The sequence below is a fragment of the Dysidea avara genome, chromosome 8, assembly GCF_963678975.1.
Source record: "Dysidea avara chromosome 8, odDysAvar1.4, whole genome shotgun sequence".
NCBI classification, from domain to species: domain Eukaryota; kingdom Metazoa; phylum Porifera; class Demospongiae; order Dictyoceratida; family Dysideidae; genus Dysidea; species Dysidea avara.
Window position 1 is genome coordinate 11,123,967 of NC_089279.1, and position 22,995 is coordinate 11,146,961.

The 22,995-nt window shown below is 37.9% G+C and overlaps 1 protein-coding gene across 1 annotated transcript; it reads left to right on the forward strand.

Annotated features, from left to right (window-relative positions):
• Positions 1-1,398: 1,398 nt before the first annotated feature.
• Positions 1,399-22,995, forward strand: LOC136263043 (ubiquitin-conjugating enzyme E2 variant 2-like). Its single transcript, XM_066057493.1, has 5 exons — positions 1,399-1,524; positions 1,576-1,715; positions 5,041-5,163; positions 6,371-6,450; positions 22,770-22,995. Exons 1-5 carry the CDS (start codon positions 1,494-1,496, stop codon positions 22,828-22,830), a joined length of 435 nt encoding a protein of 144 aa, XP_065913565.1. The 5' UTR covers positions 1,399-1,493; the 3' UTR covers positions 22,831-22,995.

Sequence of the window (22,995 nt, forward strand, 5' to 3'; positions counted from 1 at the left end):
CTCTCTGTAACCACTAATGACCTCCTACATACAGGACCATAGCATATCACAAAGACTCTAGTGTTTAGAAGTACAAGTAGCTAGGGATATTACAGGACAATATTCCAGGATGGCATTATTTAGCGCTATGCTGTGCTCACTTTGTTTGCTTGCCGTTTGCTTTTATTTGCTTTATCAGTTAGGCACTAGGAGGCAGAGCCTGTATGAGGAGCCAAGGAATCTATAAGCAAAAGCCTTTAACTACAGTGAAACGAGACAGAAAGGTTTGAAAAAATCCAACCCCAGCATGACTCAATCCACAGACTACCTGAATACTAGCTAAGCATCACACTCAGTAGTTAGTCAAACCGGGGAAACCATGCAGCTAAGTAGGAGAAGTTGTTGTTTGCATAGTTACTATAATCATCTGTATCAGCTGTCTTAACAAATAGTGTCTCAAGATTGCTGATTCATGCAGATTTTGGTACACTATAGCATTACCAAAAGTTTATAATGGTGCACCATTATAAACTCTTGGCATTATACTAAAAGCCAATATAACATGATGAAAATGATCAATGTAGCCAATCTGCACAATATGGCGCATCTAGACTATATATATACATAGGATTTTCAGCCTAATTTGATTATCTAGTAATGACAAACACTCTGTCAGTAATGTACAATTAAAGGCATGCTGACACGGGTGCCCTGCTGGCACTAAAGGCAAACCATGTCAAGGTGCTGCAGCTGTTTGAGTAAGGTGGATGGCAAAATACTTGAGTGGTTTTCTTGTTAGCAAGCACCACTGAGCGTGTGGACCTAAGAAATGGCCTAGTATAATCAACCAAATAGCATTTTAAGAATTCGGTTAGCTAATCAGTGAACTTTCACAACTGAGGTCACAAAAAATATAGCTAGGACTGATACTATACAGGCTGTGGCTTTTACCCCTTAATAACACATCATTGCTATATGTACTATGCTGGCTTCAGTATTTATGCACATTTAATTAAGATCTTACCAAATGCATATTTTGGCAAAACACTTGTAGCGGCTATTGCCAAAAGCTATGGCACTCCTTGCCTAGTTTAATCGAAGCACGGCCAAACCAACCGACTTTTCTTTTTAACTGTGTCGCATGCATGAGCAAGCAATAAAGTTGGCACAATGAATATACCACTCTGGCTGTGCAAGACGACGTTCATGCAAAGGGCCTCAGCAGCACTTATCTGAATGAGGATGTGAAACGAATACGGCATTCACGCTTTGGAGCGCTCATATTGATCAGCTATGCAATAGACACGCTTGCACATGTTAATATATATGCCATGGCAATGATATATGCTTACACTCACATTTCCTCGGCTTTCCAGTGTATGTTTCCAGCAATAACAATAACAATAACAATAACAATAACAACGTCACTTTCGACAATCTTGACTAAAGTATACAGGGCTTTTACACTATCCGTAATTTTTAATTATTGGCACGTGCACTTGTGTGGCACAAACATGGCGGGGACAAACGTCAACCAATGTGTAGGTAAGCCAAGTCCGGATGCTTTGTGATTGATTTTACTATTTGGTCATCCAGTTCCTAGGAATTTCAGGCTGCTCGAAGAATTAGAAGACGGTCAGAAAGGCGGTGGCGATGGAACTATCAGTTGGGGACTTGAAGACGACGAGGATATGCAAATGACGAATTGGAACGGAATGATAATCGGACCACCAAGAGTAAGCGTGTACTATAACGCTTTTTCTGTCGTTAAGTTTGTTCATATTATGGTGCGCATTAAATGGGACAGTTTATATATGTGAAACACTGTAAGTAAGTACGTTACATAGGCTGAACTTTAAGATAAAAATTGTGCATCTGTTTTTAGCTTTTAATATCAGCATGAAGTTTTAACGTGTAGATATCCAGAAACTGGTCACATGACCAATAGCTACATTTGGGCAGCCTATATAATAGCTTTAATTGGCTTAGGTGTTCTACAACACAATTATATTTCTAATAATAACTTCTACATCTTGTATTGCCATAACATGCATGAACACGTCCAATATTTGTGTTAAAGCATTGCTATGAGTTCTACATAGATAAGAAAACACAAAGCATGCAGTATTTAGAGTATGAGGCGAATTGTATAGCACGAGCAAGGCAATGCTTTATTTATGAGTGGATGAAAGCTAGCCCAGTGCATAATAGTTGTGATAACATGGCAGCTTGTATAATTATGGTTGGTGTGCTAGCTTGCATGTGTTAACACTAGTCCAGGTGAGTGTTAATTGTTCAAGTCCATGTTATTTAGCTTCCTGAAAGTGTACAACAATCCTGTTATCTATCATCTGTAAGCCCCAGTTATTTTCTGTGGACTAAGCTGCTGGTTACAAACCACTCATGCCTGTGTTTTATTTACTTTGTAGTTCTATAAAGTACAGATGGTATTGATTAAAGTACAGCTCATACCTCAAGAATAAAATGTTTCGTTTGATGCCGCCCACGCAAACTTCTATTATGGGACTTGGTCAAGTGACCATTTTTGGGTATTTACACATGTCACAACTCTTATCGTAAAGGTTGCTGTGTGAATAGTGAAAGGAGGTGCTTTCCTGTTTTGCAATAGAAATACTTGTTTACTGTTTCCGATACAGGGAACTTGTATGTAAAGTATAGCTATGATTGTGATGATGCTCATATGAGAAAGTTTATTTCTCAATAAGCCTTTTCCATAATGACGTCACATCAGTTTTCTATTTGGGGTACTCTTATATTTTTGAGTATTGCATCCTATGACAACCAAGTTTTTCATGAACCATTTAGTTGCTAATAAAGAATGATATTGAAGCTAAGTTACCGGGTATGGTTACAACGTATGTAAAGGAATGCTATTTCTACTCAACCGTCAAAACCAGCCGAGATTTTCAAAATCCACATAAGCGATTGCGTTGTACCCATACGTGGTAGTTTTAGCTCGATATCTTCCTGAATCACAGAAACAATCGATCTTCATTTGTCGCCCAATATCGCCTGTACTTGAAAACATTACATTGGAGTCCCCCAAATAGAGGTCACCATTTTTTGCTCTGACGCCAATACAGAAAAGGCTTATGGAAATATTAGTGTAATATTAACCTATTATAGTGAGGATTAGCAGGTGTCAAGACTTTGAGATGCCTTTAAGGGTGTTCATGCTTATAATAATCTGACATTCAGTTCTTAATCCACTCATGAACCAGCCGAAACATCTTGTTTTAGCTGCTATTGTGAGTCACCAGTTTTATTAGTTGTAGTTCCAGCCATTGTAATCTTGTACCTACCCTCTGGCCTTCATTTAGGACTGGGTATTCATTTGATCTCAGCTTTAGTACAGATCAATAAGGTAACAAAAAGTGGCACAAAAAGTGGCACAAATAGTGATTTCCTACTACTATACCATAGGAAAAATTCACCATTCCCTTTGTGGGAATTATAAAAGGAATGTGAGAAAGTGAAACAATTCCCATTATGGGAAGATCATAATTTCCTGTCATATTACATGTGATTATCTAGGATTTCAGCTTTGGGACTTGTATTTACCTTTACTACAGGTATATAAATAAATACAAGTAAACCTCCCCCCCCCCCAACTATCATCCCATTATAGGAATCACATGTAAATGACAAGAATTTATGATTTTCCCATGATGGCTATTCTCCCACATTAATTTTATAATTCCCACAACGGGAATTGTGAATTTTATAGCTCATTTGTATCATGTACCTTCTGGTATCTATCACATGTTGCAGGTATAGAGGTGTGACCTAGACCAGCGGCACATGACTGTTTTTGGCTCCCCATAACCAATTGATTAAGCAATTGATTGGTTTAATGCTTTTTTTTTTTTTACATTTTTCAGTGTAATTTTCTACACCATATTTACTTCGTTAAATGTTACACATTCAGTAGTAGCCACACTTGAGTGGTGCCATAATCGATTTTGATAATAAGGGCTTTAACATCATTTTCAAGAATCGAGTGTTGGTCAAATTCGAATAGCTGCCATACCAATTTTATGAACTAAAGTAATACGTGCCAAGATGTTTGACCTCAGTATTAACAATGTTTTTATCAAATTGACTGAACAAACTTGCTATTTGGCATATACCAGGACAAGTTTGATGCTATCTTCTTTCCATGAACTGGGCTGCTAGTATCAGTTGCAGATAGTTGCTCTGCATGTACCACACCCACAAAACTGTCTGACAGACATGAGACAGGCAGTACACGATGAATAATTTCAATAGGTTTTCAATAGCAAATGTGGCTGGATCTGCAAGAACCCTACACGTTAGAGCATTTTTCAAATTCTTTTTGTTATATATATATATTCTTTTATCTAGATAGCCAGAGGAATGGTCAACCGAAGTTTCAGCCCTAGAAGCCGAAGCTACAGCGCTATAAAGTGTTAACAACTGAAAGATCAATTTGTACAGTGACAGTATGGAAAATATACAGGTGTACTATAGGCACTTAATTAAATGGTTATAACTAACAAATGTAGTCCTCTAAGGAGATACAACTTAGACCATCACGTTCGTTATGAACAGGCAAATCCATTTCTGGGTAAGTTATGTCTTCCAGGTCCTTCCTATAATCAAGGCGAGTGCAAAAACTTGAGATGAAAAATGAGAGGGATCACTCCTCCAATGCAAGACAGATGAATGCATCACCTTGATAGCACTGAGACGAAACAAAGATTTTCAAACTCCTCTTGCTTTGGGGGAACACATTGTCTAATAATACATTTGTGACTGAATCTGCAAGAATCCTGCATGTGCAAGCATAAAATGCAATGGAGGTACTCCACTACATTTGAGTAATAGATTAACCAAATATGTACATTTCCTTATGTATTAGTTAAATTTGTCCAACATGTGTTATATGGCTGCATGATGCAATAACATACATGAGGTATACCTTAGCAACCGCCTTAATTAAAGGAATATTATCATCTGCAATTAGTAACTCATGGTTTGTAGCTTAAGAGTATTCTAGAAATGGATTTCTATTACTAGACCAGCTATGAAGGACGGATATACAGTCTGAAAGTAGAATGTGGTCCAAAGTATCCTGATGATCCGCCCATTGTTCGGTTTGTCACAAGGATTAACTTAAATGGTGTCAATGCCAATGGAACAGTAAGACTTGTACAGTAATGTGTTGTAATTAGGTCACCTATAGGACCAAATGTTGAGGCTGTGTTGTACTCACCTACTAGAGTCTTTTATTAACAACCTGGCCACTGAATTTTCACAGAACCACAGTTTTCTGCTGGGAAGTATGTCCAGTTGCAAAAGCTTGTACATCATATAAAACATAATTGCAATACTGTGTAGGCCTTGTACTTTATGTATGTGTGTAGTGTGCATGTGTGTGTGTGTGTGTGTGTGTGTGTGTGTGTGTGTGTGTGTGTGTGTGTGTGTGTGTGTGTGTGTACACACACAACTAAGTGAGGTGATTAAGAATGCTAGCCTGGTAATTACTTGTAAGCTTCCAGGTTTGAAGCACGGTATTGGTCAGTTGTTCTGATCCTTAAGCCCAAGGAACACATTGTTCCAGTCTACCCAGTTGTATAATGGTACCCGGTGGTCTGGTGTCAACTAAGGAAGCAAATGACCAATTACCCACTCAATTTAGCAGTGTTGGAGTCCCTGTGAAACTTTTGTGTTCTACAACCTCTATGTATCCATAACACTTGGACAGAGTACTCCTGTGGATAGTCCTGTATCATGGGATTTGACTCTAGTACTTGTATCACAAGTACCCCAGAACTGGCTGACTGCTATAAGTCGCTGGGTAGCGATAGCTGTGCATTGCATGGTTGCCAGAGGCTTTGCTGTGTACCATATTTGACCAGCTAATAGCCACAGCTTGTATTATAGCTGCCCCAGAATAGTAGCCAAGAGCCACCCTCAAGTAAGAGTCGCAGCTTGTATCTGAATATACTAATGCAAGTGTTTATAAGACACGTTTGGAGCAGAAACCAGGCAAAGAAGTTGTTTTATGCCAAGAAGTAGTTTTTGGAAGAAGTTGAAATGAATAATTGCAGTGAAGAATGATTAAAAGAGGTTAGTTATTCACGGATCCGTTTAAATACCACAGGCTTCTGCCACACAAGCCCATATTGGATAGTAATGCTACCCACATGGTTTTCCTTGGTGAAAGTTATAGTAGCCACGGCTATTAACCAGTCAAATATGATGCATGTCTCTGTGTGTAGTAGTCTGCATATACATTCATGTTTATGGGGTAGTATGTTTGTACTGTATGTAATGTCTCTTATAGTGTGTATGTGCAGCCTTCATATATGTGTGTGTGCAGTTACTATGGTTACAATGTTTACAGGTTGATAAACGAGGCCACCAAGTATTGGGTAGATGGCAGAGACAGTACACAATTAAGACTGTGTTGATAGAACTGAAACGGTATAGCTGTGTTAAGTTGTGCACATTGAAACTGTATAAATGTAAAATAGTGTAGATATCAATTGAATATGCAACATTTTTTGGTTAGTAGGTCCCTGCATACTCCCATACAGTGGGTGTATATGTCTCTTTTCTAAAATAACATCTTTTGGGAAACTTCGTCTGTGCACATGTTTAGTTTTCTATCTGCACCAACATTAAGAAAGAAATTTTTAAGAGTAACTGTATGTGTGATGTGAAGCCTATATACATGTTGTATTGGATGCCATGGCATATTAGCTTTGGTACAAGATTTTTTGTTGTGCTTGGGGGCATGTCATGCCATGCGTCTGTATACGGAATTAGCTTCATAAATAGGTGGGTAGCGTTGTGCTGTATATTCAAGTAATGGCTATAAATGTTTGGGCCTAAAATAGATTTTAGCTGTGTTCGTATGTGGAAAAACCTTGAAAGGGACCCTCTAACAGCTATTTTTTATCTGGGTTGGTTGGGAGTGCAAGTGTCAGCAAGGTGGGTAAGTATCATTCTACAACTGGGCACTCTAAAGCTCAACCAGCTACATGAGCAAACCATTCTTTGGGTTGCAAGAAGCTACAACTTTCTCCCAGCAAGACATTTGCTGTTTAAATTATTATTATTAAACTTCATGTCTTTAGAGGATAGGGTGGACACTGATCGAGTAATGATACACAAATGAATTTTAAATTTGGTTGGAAATGACTGTTCTATTAGAGTATTTTGTGTACACTGTATTTCAAGTGCATGTTCTATTAGAGTATTTCAACAGAGCTCTATACCGTATATGACCATATTAAAGCCGGGCTCAAATACACGCAGGGGCTCAAATATATGCCGGGTACAGCTAGGGGACTTTCATAATAAACGCCTGGGCTCGTTTTAACGCCGGGGTGCTAGTGATATGCACTAAAAGGGGTTCTAAACTTGTGTCAGCTGCTAACTATACAGTGATGTCTTGTCTTGTTCGACTATGCCTTCTCTTCTGGTGATGGCCATAACGTATTTATCGTGGTCATTGTCATCTTTCCGCCCGACTTCCAATGTTTCACCCAGCAGAGGAGTCCAAATGGGTTTATGTACGTGATGGGCTATGGATTTCATATTTCGTAGGTACTTGTACTGGCACCTGTCATTCTCAACGAGTGGCTAGTAAGAAATAAACGTCCGGGTCCAAATTAACGCCGGTCTCGTTTAAACGCCGGGTCAAAAATGATTTATAGGAAATAAACGCCCGGGCTTCTATACGGTCACATACGGTACTTTAGTTATCCTAACTATTCACTTATTTGAACACTTTTATCATTGTTTGAAAGCAAAGGGGTTTGCATAACCAAGAGTTCACTGTAAAAGGATAGAAACAATTCTTAGGCTTTATACAGACAGATCAGTGAACATTATCTAATTGACCTCTGGTGGTTATCATAGATAAATGACTGTTTAATTAGAATAATTTGTTTGAATGTATCTTAGAGAAGGTAAAGAAATAATAAACATGTTAAGACTTCATTTTAAATCACCAAGTTTTTTTATGTTTTTAAAAAAAATCTATACACATACCTCCAACAGACCATACGCTGGCTATTTTTATCTTTTGCATGTATTGACACAATTAGAATGTTCATTGACTTGAGTATCTTATAGGAAGCTATGTCCTCTATAGTACAATGAAAGTTTTGGTGTGACATTCCGCTGTAAACCACAATGTTAGTAACAGTTCCATGTTGCAGCTTATTAGGACATTACTGTTGTCCATAGGCAGCAGAGGGGAAGGGGACCCCCCAAGTGCATTGAGGGGGCTAAGGTCACTGTAATTATTTTTCTTGGAGTGGGCTGAACTACAAAAGATTGATAGAACATTCAAATACCCTAATAGAGCAGTCAAGCACTTCATAAAAATGTTTTCCTAATAGTTCAAAAATGAAATCAAGTTCATTCTCCACACACCACATGCTTACTTTCGAACTTATTGCTCATGTGGGTGTGGGCAGATAGACAAGCACACACTAGTTTCTCACACTAACCACAAGAATCAAGCCTGGCAACTTCAAGCACATGGGAATTGTAAAAGTTACATTTATAGTACATGGCAGCCATGTTTAAATTTTGCTGTTTACAGCTCCCCTATCTGTTTGGGAGCACATAAACTTGTTTTTTCGCTGCTATTTGCTTATAGTTTATAGCACCCTATGCTTTTCACCATGACAACTGAAAAGTAGATGGTACATATGATATGTGTACATTTATAGGTAGGCAAGCTAATTTAATTGGATGCACACCAGTCTGTCTATGTTTGTCCCATACATGTTTTTAACAATTCAAAACACCAAGATTTTATTCGAACATAGACTTGCACTCTTACATAATATTAAAATCAGGAATAAAGATGCTTGATAAGAATGCTATAATGATGATGACACAGAGGTGCGTACTATTTTAACGTGTATATTACAGGTTTTTGCAATTGAGTTCATCGCTTTTGCAATAGAATTCGTCGCTTTTGCAGTTAAATTCGTCCGTAACAAGAATGACAGCTGGAGAAAACATGATGTAGCAGCTGCTACAAGAACTTGTTTGAGTATAACAGTAGTAAACAACTCTTTATAAGGCAATAATTCTTCCTCTACAGCCTATCCAGCAACATTCCAAACTCTAGTATGCCATTCGTGATGGGTGTGGTCACTCGCGAGCAAGCTAATTAACTTTTTGGACAGCTATCGGTTTCGCATACTACCAGCTCCAATTACCTTCTAGTGTCTCAAGTGTAACTCTCCATGGCATAAATAATTCATCTCTTAATGGACGGTTGGTTTTTTAGAGCCGTTTTGTTTATGACGAATTGTAATGCAAACGCGACAAATTCTATTGCAAAACCGACTAATTCAATTGCAAACGGGACGAATTCAACCACAAAGGTGACAAATTCAATTGCAAAAACCTGTAAGAGTCATTGGAAAATGAAAAACCAAGGGGTTTGTGAGGGCTGTGTTTACTCACGTCAACTAATGTTCTTTATTATGACATCAAGTTGTGGCCGGTTGAGCAAAAACCCATTGTTTTCGCACATTACTCCATTTATCAATTCTCTGCTATCTTAAGTCACATTAAATGAATTGGATATGTTAATGTTTTCACAGGACAAATTTTATTCAGTCAATCTATTATGCTTATAACAATGATGTGGCAAAGTTGACACTTGTTTTTTATGCATCACCACATGTTGTCAGAAAATTCATCAAATAGCTTTTTACTAAATAATTTATTTGTTTTTCAGAGAAGTTGTAGAAGTCCATGTTACTTGTTGATCAAAAAAGAAAACTCCACAAACTCTTCATTAGTACAGTACTGCCCAGAGGTAACGTTACACTCGCGAACAGTTGACACTCATGTAGCCAATTTTCGACCCGTGATTTCTTTGGCATGTGTGTGCTAACTGACTCACCACGTGTAGCCACGACATGCAAGCTCCCTTGGGTGGCTGCTCCAGTAACTGCATGACTTCGCACGTGATGTATTCCAGTCGTGCGTTGTGTTGAGTCGTGGCCTGGATTTGAGCACTCACGAGGGATTGTAACGTTACCTCTGGGTGGTACTGTATCTGATGCATCTTTAACAATCCACTTCTGTACCGTCAAACAGTTCATTGTCTTCTAGTCTCAGTGATGCTGCTATTTCCCAAATAATGTATTGTCCAACCTTTGCTGTAATTCCAAAATCTGAAATGCAACCTTTTTATATCTGGGACCCAACAATCTCAGAACAGCAAGTAACATATTGTCTTGAATTTTTGATTCATTCTTTGCAACAAACTATCTATAAGTTTTTGTACTTCTGGTTTTTTAACTGAACAGAGCTTTTGTAGTGCTCTTGATAGTCTAATATTTTTTTAGACTGAAATATATGATTCAGCAGAAATTTCTCTGGTCACTGTTTCAAAAGGTTGTAGTACTTCTATGATACCTTTTATGACCTCAACTTCTTCATCAAAAATTGTTAAATCATTTCTATTTAGTAGATAAAGAGCTGTTCGGACAACTTCTTCCTGCTCTACAATCCTTTCAAGCATGTAAAAAGATGAATTCCAGCGAGTTTCCACTTCTTGTATCAGTTTGTGATTATCAATGTTAAGATGACTCTGAATAGGATTGAGTTTATCAGTAGCTTTGGTATTCTTATGAAAATAGCTCACAATATGTTTGCAGCATTGCAATAAAGCTACCACTTCGGGCACATCTTGTAAATAATTGGTCGTTATTAGATTAAGATTATATGCAAAGCAAGGCAAATGATTCCACTTATTGTGGCGTATTGCTGCAACTATGTTGCTAACATTATCTGTGACTGCACACAGTGTATAGCAAACCTTGTCTGTAATCCCCCACTTATCTGTAATGCTAAGAAATGGGACTCCAATGTTCTCAGCAGTATGTGAATCCTGAATCTGAACAGTGTCTAGCACAACCGACCCAGTCATCTGTGAGAAAGTGATAGGTTACAGTTACATATCCCATGGTGGTTTGAGAGGTCCATAAGTCTGTAGTGATAGAACAATACTCCACCTTCATAAGCTGACTATGCACTTCTTCTATGGAATTTTTATACAGGCCAGGCGTATAATCTCTCATTATTGTATGACTGCTAGGAGGTATGTACTTAGGATCAATTACTTTTAAGAAACTCCTGGGATCCTTTATCTTCAACAATGCTACCAGGTTGCATATTAATAGCTAGCATTTTCACCAGGGCTTTTGTCGATAGCTTTACGATGCAGTGAATCTTCTGTAATGTACATAATGTATAATGTGCTGCATGAGTATAACATGTGACATTCTTCCATAGCCAACTGTGTGACTAAAACTCTTGTGTCAGTGAGGTCTGCTTGTGGCGTGATGACAATTTTTGTTGTTGTTGTTTTTTTTTACAGCTTGTGAAGCCTGCTGTTGTAGTAGCGCTTCATATTCCTTCTTGTGGTGGTAAGAAAGGTGCTGCAGTATTACCAAAAACATTCAGTAAACACAATGTTAGAGTCATAATTAAAGTTCAGACTGATGGGTGTTAACCTTGATAAAGAAACTAACCACCACAGCCACTACCCATAGGAATTTTGTGATTGACCACACTCACAGTCACAACTCCTCCCTTTGTTGCAAAACACACTGATGTCTAAATACAATACCTACACTAATACAATAGCTACAACTACAAACCTTGTAGCAGCATCACCAGCTGCAGAGACTACCGTCACATAATAGCCAAGCCAGTAAGCCTATAAGGTGGTGTAACTATTAGCAACCTAAACAAATTATGTTTAGTACAAATAAAACATCACTAACCTTGACCATATTTGTAGTATTACCACTGGTAGATACCTTCATGCGTTGTTGATTCCCTGAAATATGACCACACTAAACTTCTCTTCTTCGTACAGTGTGTGAGTGTGGGGTGGCTACACCACTAGTTGGTCAGATATAATGATGAGCTCAGGCTGCCCTGCCCTCGGCTCTGCCATGCAAGTGCTGAAACAACTAACTACCATTGCTATATACCAGAACAGTACCATCTAAACACCAGGAATGCCTTGAACCATAGGTTTAAGATATTAACTCCGCTTCAAAACTAGTACTAACAATGAGAACTCTAACAACAAATGAACAAAGCTGGAAAGCATCACGTGGCATAATTAACAATTAATCTGCGCATCCTTGTGGAGGTTATACGTAGGCTAGTGCAGATCACGTGAGATATCGTATTGAAATATCGAGATTTTTAAAACTTATCGATATCTTGATATTGACAAATTCAAATGATATTGATATAATATCGATATATCGCCCAATACTACAATGCTGCACAAAACCACAGCCAGTGCAGCATCTGTATATTACACTGCGGTCAGTGCATTATAACTTATAATGCACTCGACACTCGCTGTGGTCTGCACTGAGCAATGCTATATACAAAATTGTGGGACTGGCAGCACCTTTGAACTGCCCACGTGGAGTGGTACATTTCTTTTTATATCACATGAGCATTTGTTATTACCATGTCGTACAGTCTCCAAAGTAGTCTATGCCACCATTTCATCATTTTCCTCCTTAGCGAGTAGTAACACATAGCTTGGTCCCCTAAGTCTACTCCTCCCATATAATCAATTGTAGTAATCTAGTAGTAATTTATGATTTCTGGACAGGGCACTTCCTCCAAAGTAAAAATGTCATGTACATCACGATTATCACTCTGCAGGGTTACCATTGTAGATAAAAGAGATAGTATCTCTTGCCACATCCTTGAAGTACTCTGGGAATCCTTTCAGTTAGTATGCAAAGTTCCAGTAGCAGTTGTTCCTGCTACAAAGAGATCTTTAAATAACAGGGGAGATGAGTACTATTTGTCCATATGAACCATATGTCCTTTGCACAAAACAAGGCTCCATTAGTTTGAAAATAATAGTATAAGCGATACCCTTTGATGTGTCAAACTGTCTTGAAAATAATAGTATAAGCGATACCCTTTGATGTGTCAAACTGTCAATAGAGTTAGCATCACAGCATACATCAAATGTATAAAAATACTCATTGATAGAATCTACACACACCCCATTCTTTTATCCCCCACTTCACCGCCTGTATTTTGTGCCAATCATCCTTTTGTCCAGAGAGTTGTGGATGAGGTTCATATAGTTGTACACATCATCTCGAAAAGGCATCAACTAAATCTTGCTTTCCACGATTTATCATAGTCTGTGTGAGTTGTCAGCCACATGTAAATAAAATATCTTTAAAATTTATCAAAAAAAACAAAAATGATTGAACACTGATCAAAACCATAAATGAGCCACTAAAGGATTTACTGACCAGTAATCAGCGGCAGCTGTACAAAACCCATTGGTACGTTTAATCCTTTTCAGCATGTAAATTGGTTTGTGACAGTATTTTGTCTCACGACTACTACTTCTGTTTCTGACTTGACTGTTACTCTAGTCTCTAAATTAACAAAGTAACTTTCCCTTTTACAACTACTCCTTGGACAACGACTACTGCCGCTTCCCCTTCCGCTGTCTCTAACTTGGCTGGTACTTCCATTTCTAGCTAAAAGTGTTCCTGTCTGTTTTGTCTACCTGGGTTGAAAGTGTTCACTGTCAGTTGTCTAACTGGGCTGGTACTTCTATCTCCAACTGAAAGGGCTCCCCTTCTGTTGTCTCCAGCTGGACTTATGCTTCTATCTCTAACTGAAAGTATTCCTCTTCCATTTTGTCTGGTGCTTTCATCCCTAGTTTCTGGAGAGAAAGTAACAATTATAAATGTTGTACATATGTTCACATACCTGGGACAAACAGTGAGTTAGAATGGGGTGATTCATCATTTACTACAAATGCAATTGGAACTATCTACAGGAAAACAACTGCCATAGCTAAAGCCTATGAAATAATAATATTATTATTAGTGAAATGTATTACAGCATGCATGGGCCACCGTTAGTGACTCTTCTACTTCCATATCTAACAAAAACAATGAGTCTTGTCGTGCCACTGTTGCCAGCTGATAAGGTGACATAGCCTTTGGCTGTCAGGATGTCACACTCTATTAGCATCTCTTAACTGTCACCAGTAGAAAAATCTCCTCTGCCTCACCTTCATCACAGTTTTCTTTGTCCAAATCCATGCAGAGTTCATCCTCGAATACCTTCTAGCAGTTGAGAACTTCCGCAGCTGATAGAAATACACTATTACTTGCAGGCATAATAATACTTTATGAGAATTTACAGCACGATTGCCATGCCAGTCTAGCATGTGGCTGTCATCTTTTCTATTCTTTAGTTGAAGATTATTCTTGTGCCGAATCAACTGATACTAAATTTTTGGATGTAGTACAATGGAGTAGAGTGGTATAAATGCATGTGTGTAAACCCAGGTCTTTATGACCCCTAATGGCTGCAAAAGGGATTCATGTAATTGTTAGTTAACATTTTAATTTCTTGCCATTCATACCCTATCTAGCTTAGATAGTAAGTGCTAACAACCACTGGCAGTGCTTGGTTGCCTGTGATGGTGTGGCGTCAAGCAAGAACCCAGACAGTAAGGCACCTACAAATGAATGCTCCCACTTAAAGATGGCTGGTTGTTTCAGGGTGTGTTTCATCCCATAGTTACTTCTTATAGCTCTTTGCACTATGATTGTTTGCTATGTAGTTGGTAACCGAAAATATTAACTTTTCTATGGTTTCTTGTAATGTAACACTTTGCAGGGTTGTAGCCAGAAATTCTGGGAGGGGGTTTCCACTGGTAGTAGATCTCAGACACGGGGGTCTGGGGGAAGCCCCCAGACGCTGGCGAATATCGCATACCAAAAAGGGCTGATTTTCATCTAAATTGAAATACAATGTACAAGTATTGACCTGCATGTAAAAAAAACAAAAGTGTGTGCAAGATGTTACAAGTTAGTTGATTCCATTAAACAACGCTTTTTCTTTAGAAATTCCGTCCTTATTTCTTCTGCAGTTGGTATGTATGGTGTGGAATTGTATATATTCAACAACGCCAATCCATTTAATCTATCCTGGGTCATTATTGTGCATAAAAATGTTTTAATTCTACACCAAGTACTAAATGATCGTTCAGCTTCACGTGATGTAACTGGAAGCACCATGATGCAAATCAACATTTTCCTTACATTAGGAAAAAGCATTGAAGTGGCATGCTTAAGTGACAGCTCAGGTGTATCAGGGAGTGGCTCTCTGTCTTTGAAATGGGAACACCAAAGTTGAAGTTCCGCCCTGGTGGTAGATAGGTAATCTATGTCAGAGCTGAAGAATTTTAGCGCTTCGTCATCATTTGTGACCCCACACGAAAAGCATGAAGATATAATGCTTAGGCATTTCATTGCCAAGACAGCATGACTAGTAAATCTACCATCCATTTCAGATTTTAGATGGTCTAGGAGGGGATAGCTAAAGACCTGTGGTAGTACTCCTCAGTGGTATCCCCTGGATGGTTTTCACGTGCAGTTTGCCTGCTGCATCTTCTAGGAGCAACTACTGTAACACCAAACTTATGTGCACACCTTTTAGCATTTAGATGTATTGCATGAAATTGCTTATCAATATTGGAACAAGCATCTGAAAGAACCTGCTTTAAAGTAAAAATATGCTGCACGGCTTGAATAATATCAAGTGCCCTAGACTGTAATGATCTCGTTAAGCTCTCAGTGTACGACATGTGCCTTTCAACAACATGCAGAGCAATGATGAATTCAAAATCAAGAATGGATTTAGTCAGTGGCACAGCATCAATTACAGAATCCCGAGACCACTCTGAGGGGTTGTTTGCAACATGTTCAAGTGATTGAACAATGCTGTCAAACATGTCCAAGAAAACATGAAAGGCATCAATACGTTGAACCCACCTAGTTTTGCACAAGGATTTCATTTTCATTGTAGAATTTTAACAAAATCCATTAAGACAATACTGTCGTTTAGGATGATTGTCAAAAAAACTTGTAGATCTTGTTGATCACAGCAAAAGATTTTGTACCACAACAGAATTACAAGAGCTAACTATAACTAAATTCAATGCATGAGAGCAACAATATTGCTGCACAACTCTTATACCAACCCGACATATTACTCGCTCCATCGTAAGCCTGCCCTCTTAGCAAAGAAGGACCCAAATTGCACGTGTGTAATACCTTCTCAATATCATTTGCTATAGCCTCACCTGTCACACGCTCACTCAATTCAAAAAAACCAACAGATGACTCGCCTACTTTATTATTTGCTACATAACGAACTGGTAAAGACAACTGCTCCTGATTAGCACCATCAGTGCATTCATCACAAATGATGGAAGAAAGCCCATTCTCCTTTACTTCAGCCCCTACTTTGCATAAAATGAGGGATCTACATAGCTTAATGATTTCATTTTGCGTATCTGAACTAGTGTACTGTGCATTCTTTGGGCCCGATGCAAGATGCTCATGCAATAATGGATCACCTATGGCTCTATAATCCATAATTGCTTTAAAGTTGCCTTTGTTCTAATTGGTGCCTTCATAAGTGTTGGCATCATTATGACCACGGAAAGGGATGTTCTGTGTGCCACACAGAACCACACATTCAATTATTGCATCCAATTTTTTCACAATTCAATTTGAAAAGTTTTTGTCTGCTTGTACTGTATGCTGTATCAATTGCAGGCTGCCTACCAGAATGGGCATCTTACCGCTTAAGGGTTGTGCATCTTTAAAGCTTTCTAAAGTCTGAACACAATCAATGTGATTAAGGGAAGTGGAATGTGCTTTGACCTTTTCATTAAATTTGGTCCAATTAGAGTAAGACTTACGAACAAAGTTGTCTATGCTATCAGAACCTGACCTAAATAAGCAACACGGAAGGAACAAGCAGCTATCTAGCTGGACTGAATATCCCAACCAATTAAATGACTGTAATGGTACTGAAAAGAACGGTTTTTACCATATTCCATTTTTAATGCAAAGTGATGTGTAGCACTAGGATTGTATGCTGAAAAGTTCAATGCAATATCTAATTTGAGCTCATCTGATAACTGAGATGAAGCAGCACTCCTACATCCTTAGGTGGCATAATTGCAGTGCTTTTTGTTGAAGTACCTCATTGCTCGTTTGCGTCTCATCTACTGCTGATATCTCATCCATTACTGAGGTTGACCTTTCTGGTTGTGCATCATCACGAGATTGTGAAAGATCGAGAGCTGGTCTCTCAGTTTCTGACTGGCTTTGTTCATGGCTCTGACATGGTTGAACCCGGCTGAAATGTAAGAGAACTAATAGCCACCAAACTGGATAACATTAAGTGTCAGTGTTAGGTGTCTAAACTTGAATTATTTAAAGCATTTGGCTAGCTAGCATTAACACCACTCATAATTATACAATAAATAATTAAACAACATAATAGCAGTCACTTTCACAAATGATACCTTTCTTCCTCTGTAACATCGTAGGTAATGTTAACTGGCCTGATGGTTTTCGCTTCATCACTCACGTGGACACTTGTATGCATTAAATGACGTTTTATTCTAAGTAGAGCACACCACGTGCTAGTTATGAGTGAGTTGGGAAAGACAGCCTTATAGCCAGAGATGGTGTGGAGGTAAGCTGCAGGTTGTTGTAGATTGTGTATATAATCAATACCATTAGGTTCTCAGCTGAGTTCAATGCTCTCTGCTGTCACTGACATTTTCAGGGGGGGTTTCCTGAAACCCTTGGAAACCCCACTCCCTACGTCCCTGCTTTGTTTCAAGTAAAAAGCTACTGGTTCCCAGTCTTGTTTGATCTATAGCGAAGTATCTTAAGACAATTCAGTGTTGTTATTGATACATTGTATCAGTTTTGGTAACAATATTGAGATCCACCTATATTAATCGAAATCTCTGTATTGGCCACCAGTATGGTATATATTGGTACTCCCCTACACAGGTGCCTGGGTTTTGTTTCAATATAGCAAAATAGAATTTTGTCATTTTGTGAAAACAACAGGTTTTTGCTCACTGACTATTCTGTGGTATAAGAAATTAGTGCGCATGCAGAAACAATGAATTCTGATAGCAAAAGTCTGTGTACTCTTTCGAACACATGTGCTCACGCACATGCGCATGCAACACGCACACACAAGTTGTGTTAACAGTTGATAATCCTTTGCTCTAAGAGCACAAGTATTTGAACCTAGTGAGCAAATGTTTAGTGGAGGAAGCCAGACATGTATAGAGTGGTACCACACACCAACACAACCTCCTTTATCCAGTAGTAAGCAATACTACTGTTGCCCAGATTACACACACACACGCACGCACGCACGCACACACACACACACACACACACACACGCACACACACACACACACACCCATTTCATAGGTCCCCTCTATCTGCAGTGGCTTGTTTGTACCATTCAGATTCACAGAGGTTTCACTTTTCCCAGTTCCCTCCTATAAAGGATGTTTTTTTATATTTCACATTATCAACCTCATTTTTGAGTATGTATATAGCTAATTTGTGTCAATTTGTTTGCTAATTAGAAAATTTACTTATTTAATTTTATAGTGTAGTAAGTGCTAATTGCCTAATTGATAGAGTATCCGATAAGTGCAATCATGCTGAGCCTTCTCAGCTGTTTTCTTTCTTTATAATCTGTATTGCATTTCTTTAACCCACACTTGGGCCTGTACATTTTGTCAAAGTGGCCATGTCTGCTGTTTATGCTGGAAGTGCTTTACTGTACGTACACGCACACACGACAATACACACACGTATGCACTACACATACATGCACACCTGGGAATTCAGCATGTATAAGGGTTCAGATTTGATTTAGTGTGAATGCTTTCTCTCACAATAGTGCAAATACACTTGCAAACAAAAACATAGCCATGTTTTTAATATTTTCAGCTAACCCATTAACCGCCACTGCCACCATATGGCAGCATGGCATCATAACTCACTCATAGAATAAACTTTAGCCTTGATATAACTTGTAAAATGCATTTTGGACATGCCCATAGAGGTCCCGTTTATGGGATAACCGGATCCTTCACGTACTAGTGCGTGTTTGTTATGAAGTATAACCTTTATAATTGGCGAATTAAATCATTATTCGAGTTGAAAATAAGTAGTTAATAACAAAGAAAGTGTTAATGCATAGATGGAGATAGGTAGTCAACAGTTGGCTGCTTTATCCCAGACGTGACATGGTAGACACAAGTGCAGATACACATGTGCAACAGCAAAAATGGGACAAATCACTAAGAAACCGGCTGTGGAATGGATAACACTGTAAGTAAACTGTATAGAATAGTTCTTTGGAGTGCAATACACCTTAGTAAATAGCCAGTTGGGATTCCATTGTTCGTTCAGGCTGGTTTTACCGAAGTTTAGACTTTGTTGTTTGATAACTTTGTTGCGATTACTGTTATGTAAACAAAAACAACACAGTTGACCTCCTTAGTTTATAGCGAGTATTTAGATATATGGTTACTAAGTAGTTCTGTGTATTGGACAGTTAGTATGATACATTTCAGCAATTCGGCCAACAGTCTTGGAGAATTGGCTGTAAATGGGTTTTAACATCAATACACTGTTGTTATGCACCTCAATGTTCTTGTTTAATTTAAGCTATCCCTTTGAGATGTATTTTTATTGGTTGTAAAAGGTGCTTAAACTGTCGTACACAGTAGAACATGTCTTTTTATATGTTAGTACTAGTGGAGTCTCACCTAAAAAGGTTGACCAGAAACCAGTATTATATTACCTTTACTAGTATTCGTATTGGTTAGGTATAAACATGCCTTCAAAAGACTCAAACACTTCTGATAATTTTGTACAAAATGTTTTTATTTTATCAGAACTTTTTCACTGACTGGCTCACAGAGTTGGGGTAACTAGTTACTTCTGTAACTAAGTTATGTAATACATAGTAACTAAGTATTATAACTAGTTACATCCCTTGTAACTAGGAACTTGTAGCTGGTTATATTATTCTAAAAAGTAACAGTAGTTCTAGTAACCATGCTTTTTAAAAAATTAACCAAAACACTCCAATTTTAGTACCATACATGCTACAGCCAAATTAAGTAGACACGTGTACTCCATGACTCAAGCTGTGTAACAGACAGAATTTTAGTCCACTTTAACTAATATTTGGGAAAGTACATATACAGAAAAGTTCTATTCTTCCCTTGGCAGGAATATCTGAGTGGAATAATCATATAAAGGTGAATGAATAAACAACTGGTAACTTATCCACTAGTATCATCATTATATATGACATGTCCTACCGCCTGCATAATGTCTGCTACTGTGGATTAAGTAAGTACTGATATGGATGCTTCATGTCCTATTCTCAGCTGCATTTCTGGCCAAACATATCTGACAAAAGAGTTATCCTGCTTCCCACCGATTAGCATTTGGGGTACACGTCTCTCATACAATTCATAGCCTAACATGTTTGGTACCATTCTTTCCTTTGATGCAACATATAAAAGTAAGTTGCGTTAGTAAAAATGATTAGTAAAAGTACCGAAACACAGGACTCCAGATCATCACCTGACGTGCGAATAATCCCTCCTTTTGTCATGCTTGTTTTTGTTGCTAACTACAGTATATGGACTAAAAGTATGGATTACGTTTGTACGTCAGGTGATGGTCGTCCTCTGTAGGACTCTTTTCTTTGTAAAGCTTGTAGCATTAAATGGTGTGGATTTTACCACAAATATCATGGGGCTTGTGGGACTGTTCCCTTTTTTACAGTAGGTTGTCCACCCTCCTTGCTTGTGTAATGTAATACCTTTGGGTGTGATTTGAGGTCACAATTAAGAGATGGTTGGTCTATTGTGGCGAGTGTCAGCAGTACCCAGAAAAGTTCCCTGTAATGGAAGTGCTTGACCACTAAGTACATGTACTTGTGCAAGACTTAATTTTATTACATTACCATGGATGTCTGCTGACTGGAAATTGAACCAAATGGATGACACGGCTAAAAGTTATAATGTTTGGCCATTGTGCAATATGGAATGTTTAATACACAGTATTAATTGCACACAACATGATAATTGTCACCGTTGTGTCATTTAAACTTCCATGATACAAAGATTTTGGTTCCAAGCATTTTACTCTTGCAATAGCAATACCTGCACAACAGATTTTATATGTAAAGATTTCATTTTAAAAGTATTTTATGATGTAGTTGTTATTTAGTGGTGTGCCTTGTCCCAATTTTAAATAACAATGACTACCGCATTTCCAGACTATGAGTTTGATTGTTGGTTGTGATTCAAGTGTTGTTATTAGCCACAATAGTGCCTTTTCCACAATCAGATGAAGTTGATCACGCATCATCATGAGTCTTATGACCTCAAAAAACAAACAAAAATTTTCAACATTGCCACCTCAAATTGATGCTACATGTTCTTATGGACATTATGTCCATCTTGTGTGTATCCTAGGATCCTTCAAAACTTTACCATTTGTGAGTCGATAAAGAAGCCCTAGTACCTTATTTAGCTTGGTTAAACAATCTTATGTCATAAGGTTATGATGTGCAACCAACCTTCTCTGATCCAACATGGTTGACCCTTGGTTTGGGGGATGAGCATTGTTGACATTGCTAGGTTGTTGACATTGCTAGGTTGTTGACATTGCTAGGTTGTTGACATTGGTAGCAGCTAGTGTGATAAGGTTTAATTGAAGGAAGTTAAGTAGTTTGGCAACTTTGATGTCTTAGGAAACATATTGTCATGTACAAGAAACTTCCCATTAATTTGATCTAGTGTACGGCTGCCACTTTGACAGTACTGCATATTTTTCATGTGAAATAATTTGTTTTTTAATGTAATCATGTTTGGGAAAGAACCTAAATGACATGTTTTTTAGCTCGGTACTTCCAGGTTATGGTTGCGGGTTGACATATGCTACGTAATTCTAGTAATAATTAATTGTCAAATGTATTTTGTCTGTCTGTGTGTGGTAATTATCAAAGTGGCTTCAACATTTATATGGTTTTATGTAATATTCATCGTCACATTATGCTTACTATATAGTTTAAAAGGTTTTTACTGACAATGCTGTGTAAATTGCATACCTTAAGCAAAAAAAGGCCCTTGTTTATGGTGTAGTGCATAGGAGGCAACTCGTGTGTATAGCATGTGTGCATGTCTGTGTGTGTGTGTGTGTGTGTGTCATGTAGTGTACTATATGTTTGTGTATGTAGTAGGTGAGTAGACACACACACACATGCAGAAACTTGTATGCTGAAGTGTAGTGATATAGGTGCAAGCGTTATTGTTTGTTTTGTTTCATTACTTTTATGGCAAGACCTTCCTGTTTCCTTTTTATAAAAGCCCATGTATTGTCCATCAGCCCACTGGGATGTCATACAAGTGTCCATTAGTATCATAATTGACTGTTTCAATATCCTAAGGATTTTATTGTAACCATGAATATTTTTTCTTGGAAAACTGTCATAATTAGATGAAAGGCTGTTGTTTACTATAGTACTAAATGCAATAAAGAAGTGTGTATAGTTAGTGGTGAAAGGCATGTGTAACTAAAAGTACTTAGGAATTTCTGTTGTCTGGGGAACTCGGGCATTTGGTGAATACGCCAATACATTTTAAATATTGTTATATCGATAGTTTGCATGTATTGGTATATAACAGTTAGTTGCAGTGTCATAATTGTGTAAATCAGTTGAGCAATGTAACTGTATTTATTTATTAAGATTTCTCATTCCTACTAAACTTTTTATTTTGATTTGGTAATAGTTGCTTTGTTCTTTTTGTAGTGCTATGCAAACCAAAGAAAATATGAAACTATCTCAGCCACCAGAAGGAACTACTTACTAATCAATATAACTTTATGTTCAATTGTTGGCTACACGTAGATAAAAAAAATACGAAAAAAAGTAGTGATTTTTTTTATTGGTTAATATTCTACATTATACATCTTTGCAGCTGTTCATAATGTACGTATAATATATTATTTGGATTATAAAGTGTATTTGCTTGTAA

Bases quoted from the DNA above. Each gene is read 5' to 3' on its own strand.
- LOC136263043 (XM_066057493.1), top strand. From the start codon at position 1,494: ATGGCGGGGACAAACGTCAACCAATGTGTAG. The intron at 1,525-1,575 runs GTAAGCCAAGTC...TTGGTCATCCAG, and splicing joins AAACGTCAACCAATGTGTAG to TTCCTAGGAATTTCAGGCTG. The intron at 1,716-5,040 runs GTAAGCGTGTAC...TTCTATTACTAG, and splicing joins TGATAATCGGACCACCAAGA to ACCAGCTATGAAGGACGGAT.